This window comes from Echeneis naucrates, chromosome 17 (genome assembly GCF_900963305.1).
Source record: "Echeneis naucrates chromosome 17, fEcheNa1.1, whole genome shotgun sequence".
NCBI classification, from domain to species: Eukaryota; Metazoa; Chordata; class Actinopteri; order Carangiformes; family Echeneidae; genus Echeneis; species Echeneis naucrates.
This window is the reverse complement of record NC_042527.1, coordinates 1,142,000-1,150,405: the sequence shown is the minus strand read 5'-3', so window position 1 is coordinate 1,150,405 and position 8,406 is coordinate 1,142,000. Positions and strand designations below refer to the sequence as shown.

Below are 8,406 nucleotides of genomic sequence, written 5' to 3'. Positions count from 1 at the left end.
GGACGATTCACTACATACAATACAGTACGAAAACTGCGAGTTTCATTGAAATGTGACGGGAAAGACCAGGACGTTCCCTTTAGATGTTAGTAAAAATTTAACTGTTGTCATTGCGAATTCATAGCTCAAGTAAAAAGCCAAAAGAGTAAAAAAATACCAGCACTTGGTTATAATAAGTTTTATCTTGAAGGGGAATGTTCTGTCCGTGGTTCGAACGTCTAGTCTGTTTTAAGTTACCCACTACGACAGAGGAGCGCGACGGAAATACGTCACTACGCAAAGTATCGCGGTAAAGCGTGTTTAGGGCTCTGCTGACAAACCACTGCCAGCTGTCATAACTAAAAGAAAACTGCTGCTCTCTGACCACATTTTAGATACAGTACCATTTTCTTGCAGGTATTCCCTCACTGCACCTTGTCGGAGTCTTGAAGCTCAAGCTGTAAGAACAATTTCGAATTATAACTTTGACCATTTAATCGTAGTTAACTGTAGTAAAATAATCTTGGTTAGCTAAAGGAGTTCATTTTACCGAATATAAGTCAATGGGTGGCGGGTATTTTTCGCTTTTGATGACTGTTCTCTGTAGGCAATATTAAATATGAATCCTTAAACTTAAAACACACCTTAAAATTTAGTTGTACAAGTCATCTTTATCAATTTTATGTTTGTTAATGGAAAGCTTGCTTAAAGAAAAATCAGATTTTCTATGGCCTCTTCCCTCTCCCCACTCTCCTCAGGCAGTATGGGTCGTGGCTATATAGTAGAAGATGCTGTGGAGGCATATCTGTCTAAACTATGTCAACAACACGCAAATCCAATTACAGGCCTGCTTATTGGACAGGTAAGTGCTGTTTGTTTGTTTTGTTTTTTTTACGTCAGTCACATAATAGGATACAGAACTACATAAACTTTGGAAAATGTATTTTCAGAATGTAAATAAGCATATGATGTGGGTTGCATGTGGAGTGAAGAGGCAGTAACTCATGATAATTTCAGAGCTCAGCCCAAAAGGATTTTGTCATCATGGCAACTAGGACACCACAGAGGGAGGAGTCAACTTCAGCTCCTGCAAACTCCCTGGACAAGGAGTGGGTTACTGAGCATGCCCGACAGGTGGGAAAATGGGACTAAGTTCACACCCAAAACACTTTAAAGTTAATTCCATTTACTTTTTAAATGCATAATAAAATGTACACAAAACAGCTATCAATAGGAAAATGTTAAATATTACAATATTTTCCTTTCCCTTTACCATTTTCTAGGTGTCAAGGATGCTGCCTGGAGGCCTATCCATATTGGGAATCTTCATCATCACTGATACAGATGGCAAGGACACACTAATCACAGTGCGGCAGGTGAAAGTTGCATAAAGACACTGTATATGTATGAGCGGTCAAACAACTGCTCAATAGTCAGTCAAATATCAGCTATTGCAAACAGTATAGTTCTATTAAACTAATTAAATGTTCAAATATGCATTTTAAAATGCATTGCTTCATTTGCCAAAACACATTCATATACAAAACTCTTTTAACTGTATCATGTAATGGAAAGAGAGCACTGACATCAGGATGAGATGTTACATATAGGATCATTTCCTCTGTCCTTCCATCACCCAAAGGCCACATTGCACTATTACTACTTATGAACCTCCACCAACTACTCATGGCTGTCAAAATCAAATTCAAGTCACCAATGCTGACTTCAGAGTGACTACTTGATCTGCACCATCAATTAGAATGCCAATATTCAGCCTTAAGCTTCTTCTCACCCCCGTGTTCCTCCAAGGATTATTGTGTGGCTTTGCCCCTGTACATAAGAGAGAAGGGGCATCCTTGTCACAATCATCTCTTCAGGGGACCGCACCACTTCTAACAACTCTAACGCTGTAAAATGCTTTAGTAACATTTACTACAGTCAGTTCACTTCTTTACTTGATCTCCTTGCACTTATTCCATGGATGCTGCACCTAATGCTTACACCAGGCTCTCCTGAACCTCACTTTAGTGAACGCTTTCGTGATTTCTACGTTTTTTGTTTTTTTTTTTTTTTGGATAAAAGCTTCTGGTGAAAGAGGTAATGTAATGTAATGATTCTAAAGCCCACTGTGTGTGTGTGCTTTGTACTTGCAGCTGGTTTTTGCAGTGGAGAACCTGATCTCATCGGAGCAGCTGTGGAACCCAGCAGATGATGACATAACAGACCGAGTCACCCTGCTCATTAACCCCAAAACAAGAAAGTATCCTTTTCTACCGTCTTCCTACTGAATCAGGAAGCTACCAGAAAAGCATGTGAATATTCTTTAACCCCAGGTATTAGAACCATCTGTAGAACCTTTGACGTCAAAGACCCTAAGGTTTGTTTTCATCTTTTGTTTCCCACTAAGCAGCAGCTTCCAGTCAGTCAGAGTTTTCAATCCAGTGCATATTACCTTCAAGAAGCTTTTAAGAAATGTTTTCCTTTAAATGTTTGTTGTGTAATCCTCAGGTCAGAACTATTAACTAAGAATGAGTGAGAAATTAGGAAGGTTGAAACCTTTGGAGTTAATATTTGACCCTTTTTATAGAAACAATGCTTGTTGATTAGAGTAGTATAAAAGTATAAAAGTGGACATATCTGTCTGAAAAGCAAAGCCATATTATAAATGTTTGAGAGAAGAACCTTTTGAGGTTTCATCTCATTCTCCATGCTGGCAGATGATACTGGTGTCCTGCCATGTCACCATATCCAATTCTTTGTGTCACAGACATAGACTTTTTGTGAGAGTGGACTGGGTCTGTAAAAGTGAAGCCAATGCTGTAGAGTTTTAAACCTTCATCCCATCTAATGACCACTGGCAAATGGTAAAGAAAACACACCATATAGCTGGATATTTTATTGTATCTGAAGCATGTTATTGACAGACTGTTGAACTCAATCAGGATACAGGGCAGTACAGTACAGAGCAGGTCACCTCCCTCCTCACTCCTCTTCAGCTCCACCCTCTCCTCCAAATATGGTTTCTTCTTTAAAAAACAAAACACAAAAACAAACAAAAATACAAACCAGTGTATGAAATCATTGAGAGTTTGGATCATTTGGATCCTCAGAACACATTGAATGATGTTAAATTCTGACATGAACTTTTGATTTGGACATGTAGTAGTTCAGTCTTAATAATATTATGATTGGCTCTTCTAGAGTGTGGCCAAGCCTGCAGACTGGAAGTACCAGTCAGGTGTGTGTTCCGCCTGGACCATGGTGTCCTGCTTTCTAAATGTCGACTTGTTGGTACCATTACCAAGCAACAGAACAAATACAGAAAGCATCGATACATGTCTTAAGGTAAAGTACATCCAAACTCATACACACACACAAAGCATTTTTAGAACCTCCAGGATGACTCTTCACAGGAATTGATCTCACTCTTTGTTTTAGGAGGCACTGCGATCGTGGGCAGACCAGATAATGCCTGGGGTTCTTTTGATTGATGGAAAAAAGCTTCCAGAGGACACAGAGCTCACAGCGGGGCAGGTTGGCTAAATCTAACACAGAGAAAACTTAAAAAAAGTGAATCTATGAAACTTAACTTACCAGAGGAATGTTTTGGAGCCTTGCTCATGGACACTTTGACAGTATTTATTGCATCAATATGAGCTAGGATTGGCTCCAAAACCCCCCACAACCTGGAAACCAGTTGGATAACCGGTAGAAGATGAGTGAGTGAGAGTGAGTGTATTAAATACATCCTTTCACATACAAATTACCCAGAGAGGGTTAGGGTTAGAGTTAGAGAGTTGCAATAATTAATGTTGCCACAGTAAAAACGTGGTTTGGAGAAAACACATGTTACAATGTCTTCCTAAAAACTATTCAGATGCCCATGAGCAAGGCTCTTATACAGTGGGTACAGTTAAGTTGTTCAGCAGTCATATTTGCATTAAAGGCAAGTGTTTCTAAACAGTAGGTCTCTCTGAACTGATCATAAATTCTTTTGGTCCTAATTCAAAATTAGACAGAAAAACATTTAATCTGCTTTCTTACCTTAATTAAGGAGTGCTGAAAATACCTTTCTACACAGATATTCCATGACTGATGATACATTTGACACTTGATGACAAAAAGCTTGTTAAGAGATTGCTGAGCCACAAAGCCACAAAAACCAATATATATGCTATATACTGAACAGGGGTGTACATCTGTTCAGTACAACCTTTAGAGCCACTACAGAAGAGTTTAACCTCTTCCTGTCTGGCTCCATTCAGGACCACAAGAATCAGCCAAATATATTTAATAAGATTTTAGTTCCTTTTGTCGTATAGGCCGAGAGCACAAAATGACAGCGCTTTGGACTCTTTGCTACTCAAGTTGCTTATTATATAATGCCTCTTCTGCTTTCCACTGATTTGCAATATTGTTTGTTGTACATGAATGTTTTTTTTTGCTGTGTTGTATTATGTGATAACAAAAGGCACTTGACAACAAATCTAACCAATCAATCGAAATTGAAATTAAGTGAACTGGATAGGAAAAGAGCTTAATTGGCCATTGGATTTGCATGAATGGGAATATAATGATGACAACCCGAATATTTAAAATGCACAAATATTCAATGTCTGATATGTTTCTGCAGAAGAGGAATGTGAGACAGACATACACAGCTCAGCTACTCATCACTCCGGTAAGACTGGGCCTCTTCGCCCTCACAGGTCCCAAGCAGCACAGCAGGGAGGCACAAATACATTCCCTGTTGTGTTTTGTAAAAACACCACGTCACAACATCTACAGGCCACAAAAGATAAAAAGTTGTATCAGCTTCTTTTGAAAATGTGATTTATTTATTTATTTATTTATTTTTAATTAGAAAACTATCTGGACTGGTCCAATAATTCAATAATTTGTTGAATTACATATTCATCCCTCTATAATTATGACTGCCACAGTCATTGAGGCTGACATGTAGCCTCTAAATCAAGTTCTCTTGATGAACATAAAACAACTGTGATGTATTGTGTGTTAGGATGAACAGAAACCAGCAGATGTGGTCCACTGGTGTGGAGGCAATGTGTCAGTGAGAGGAACAATCCACAGTAGAACTTATCTTCACAGTAACAAACCAAAGGCCAAGCAAGCCGAGAAGGTGAGCTTTCAACATATCAGACACTTTCAAGTGCAGCTGGAAACAAAATCCAAAATTGTTTCCTTAAATCTTCACTGGGCACAGCTGCTGAAAAGGGATATGCTTTCTACGGTGGCCACAAGGGTTCAAATGCTTCTGGAGGAGCTGCTGGCATCAGAAGAAGAATGCAAGAGGAGCAAAAACAAGCAGCAGAGTGGTAAACACACACACATACGCACTATAAGTAAGGCCGTGTGTGGAAGTATTCTGTGTTGGCTGTGAAAAAGAAATACAGCAGGCAGCAGCCAGATGGATGCATAGCCACAGGAATTTTGACATTGAAAGCAAGACAAGACATACTAAAAACATATGTAGTTAACGTTTTGCTGAGCAGTGTAAATGTACTTTCGTTCATTTACGAGTCAGTGCATGTAGGGGGTTTCACTATTACTCATTGGGACTGGTATGACCAGTAGTTGTGTCGTTTTTGATACACGCAGTAACAAGTAATAATTTTGACATCAGATGTCTCAACATTATTAGCAGCAGCAGCAGCTTGTCTTACTGGACCTCCGACTTGGTGCGGCCAAGTCTCTCTTTCAGAGCACTTCTGCCTCCCTTGCCGTGTCTTCTGTTCTGTGAAAGCTTCCAGATCTGTTTGTGTGTGTGACTACCGCTTCAATGACGAGGGCCTATCTGAGGTGACTGAACGGCTGAAAGAGATGCTGGACATTGATGCAGCTGAGGAGGACTTGGACACCAAACAGGAAATGACTGCTGAAATTTTAGAGGATATTACAGCAGGTTCGAGAAGAGTCTCTGTGTTTGCAATAAGCTTATCATTAAATGGCATAAATTGTATTTTCACATTAAAATCTAGTTCAGTTATTGTAGAGCACATTGATATAAGAAGAAGAGTTTTAACTCTCTTTTCTCTTTTGGAACAATTGTCTAAATTCTTATTGGTAAGGTAAGTATAGTGAAAATAAGAAAAATATTTTTGAGTTGACACACTTTCACACACACAGAAGACTGTAGGGGACTGTGTTAAAAATTTCAGCCTTTTTGTTCTCAAAGCTGGTGGCACAGCGGAATAGTGGTTAGCACTTTTGCCTCACAGCTTGAAGGTTGTGGATTTGATTTCCAGGACTAAGGCCTTTCTGTGTGGAGTTCTTTCCCTGATTGCATACTCCGACGTCCTCCCTCCATCCACAGCCATGCATGTTTAGGATGATTGTAACTTTAAACTGTCTGTAGGTCTGAGTGTGAGTGGTTGTTGGTCTCTGTCTATCTCTTTATGTTGGCGCTGTGATGGAAAGGTGACCTGTCCAGGGTGTACCTCACCCTCACCCAGTGTGAGCTTGAATTGGCTTCACTACTGACCTCAACCCCAGAAATGGATGAGCAGTAGAAGATGGATCGATGAATGAATGTTCTTAAAGCAGAATTTGGAATTTAAATATAATTGTGATTACCAAGTCGCGCTATAGATGTCACCAAAGGTGAAGAAACAGATCTTTGCTCAAAGGTTTCCCTGGCTGACATCAGCCTTAACCAATGCTAATATAATATTGTTGTTGTTGATGTTAGCTTTATTAATATTATTAACATTATTATCACTATTGTTGATGTTTTTGTCCCCCCAATAATCATGGTTGAGGTATTGTATTACATTACTGTCGTTGATAAAACTGTGTCATGTGTCTCTAGAGCCTCTTGTGGAGTCAGCTGAAGTTCTGGAGCCCAGGAGTAACAACTACACTGGTAAACACTTACTGTGGAAGCAGCTCCACCTATTTCCTGTTGCATTTGTCAGCACCACCCAAACTTGGCAGTAAAAACATTCTCATGAAAACAAACATCTGCTGCCTTTCCAGGCCGCTCATGGCAAGGATATCACTTTGTATTTGTGAGCAATTTGAACTTTGTCCAAAATATTATTGTTACTGTTAATGAACTGTGGGGTTAAAGAAATGAGTTTCAGGGCATTTAAACTGGTCAGACAGACTATTGCGAGTGTTTGCTACTTCATCATTGGTGGAGTGAGAATATCTATTTACTTTGCAAACAATTACTTTATATAAAAGCATTATCTAAAAGAAACATTTAAAAAAGGGGGCACACTGTATTTTAAGACAGCTAACTCTGGTGTGTGTCTGAAGCACACACACTTTGCAGCTGTGTGTCTTCAGTCTGAACCAGTAACATAAGCTAATCTAAAAAGAACAATTTATGTGGATTTATTTAAGATGAGAGAGGGGTGTTGGTGTGTCTTTTTAGGCATTGATTGATTTGCAACAAGTATTAACCATCACCACATGTAGTGGCTGTGGACTCCCAATAGTCCCCTAGTCCTGCCCTGTTCACAAATGAAACTCTTAAAGTTATAACTTTAGAGGTGCAATTTGTGTATATTTGTACAATCACTGTCCTCATTCTTCCCTTCTGTGTCGCCCAGGTGTTGTCATTGGTGCTGCTGTCGCCCTACTTGCCACTGCTGCCTCTATGCTCTATTTCAGCGATGTTTGACATCAGAATAAATACTCTTTTGAAAAAATCTGCTACGTCTGCTGATTGAATCACGAAAGAAGCACCAAACTGCATCATTCACAGCAAACCTAATCTTGACAAGTGTGAATGTGCTGCAGCTGTGTCTGTGAAGTGAGACACAACGGTTGTGTTCTAATGACACATAAGTGCAGGTTCCAAAACAAAACAAAACACCCAGCAACATTCAAAGTGAAACCAGAGAGCAACCAATCACTTGTGATTCCCAGGCTGTGGCTCTGCCAGCTACAGGTTGTTTTATACAATGTAAAAAATTATAGGCTTTATCAGGGTACAGTAATCCTGTTGACAGCCTGGGGCTTGTGCATGTGCATGCATGTGTGGAAACTTCAGACTCACTGTAATATCTTCCATTGTTTTATGAACTGTCAGTTTGAAGCCTCCAGTTTGTATTACAGACTGTGTATAGAATCTGTGGCTGTGAAAAGTCTCGGGCCCTTTTTTAAATGCAGTCTATATTTCCACCTCTGATTTCTGAATTGATGACATTCACTAATACATTTGGAATCACTCAGCTTGTGCAACAATTTGGAGGTATATGGTGCAGCTTTCATTCTTATCTCTACTCCTTTCTGATCACAAAAAGGGTTGATAAGAGTCATGAATTTGGAATTTACATAAAAAACTAAAACTTAATTTAAAGGAAAACTGTCAGTGTAAAGAGAGGATGATTGCCAGCTCTTGGTAAGTGTTAAAAGCCTAAAATGGAGGCGAGTTCCCCCTTAAACTCCACATATGAT

At 39.4% G+C, this 8,406-nt stretch overlaps 1 protein-coding gene across 5 annotated transcripts; it reads left to right on the top strand.

Annotated features, from left to right (window-relative positions):
• Positions 1–298: 298 nt before the first annotated feature.
• odr4 (odr-4 GPCR localization factor homolog) lies at positions 299–7,636 on the top strand. Of its 5 annotated transcripts, XM_029524918.1 has the most exons (14): positions 299–439; positions 738–841; positions 997–1,113; positions 1,263–1,355; positions 2,133–2,239; positions 2,320–2,356; positions 3,181–3,324; positions 3,418–3,513; positions 4,613–4,660; positions 5,000–5,119; positions 5,204–5,315; positions 5,690–5,902; positions 6,809–6,862; positions 7,557–7,636. In XM_029524918.1, the coding sequence occupies exons 2-14, from the start codon at positions 743–745 to the stop codon at positions 7,625–7,627; spliced, it is 1,311 nt and encodes a 436-aa protein (XP_029380778.1). In that variant the 5' UTR covers positions 299–439; positions 738–742; the 3' UTR covers positions 7,628–7,636. The 5 variants fall into 5 exon arrangements, 4 of the variants coding, with proteins under 4 accessions (XP_029380778.1, XP_029380777.1, XP_029380779.1 ...); XR_003841944.1 differs by having other exon boundaries at positions 5,690–6,862; positions 7,557–7,635; XM_029524917.1 differs by lacking the exon at positions 7,557–7,636 and having other exon boundaries at positions 6,809–7,547.
• The last annotated feature ends 770 nt before the right edge of the window (positions 7,637–8,406 follow it).

Excerpts from the sequence above, each read along its gene's own strand:
- odr4 (XM_029524916.1), top strand. The coding sequence starts at position 743 with ATGGGTCGTGGCTATATAGTAGAAGATGCTGTGGAGGCATATCTGTCT. Across the intron at positions 2,240-2,319 it reads ATTAACCCCAAAACAAGAAA|AACCATCTGTAGAACCTTTG; the intron begins GTATCCTTTTCT and ends CCCAGGTATTAG. Across the intron at positions 5,316-5,689 it reads CAAAAACAAGCAGCAGAGTG|TCTCTCTTTCAGAGCACTTC; the intron begins GTAAACACACAC and ends GGTGCGGCCAAG.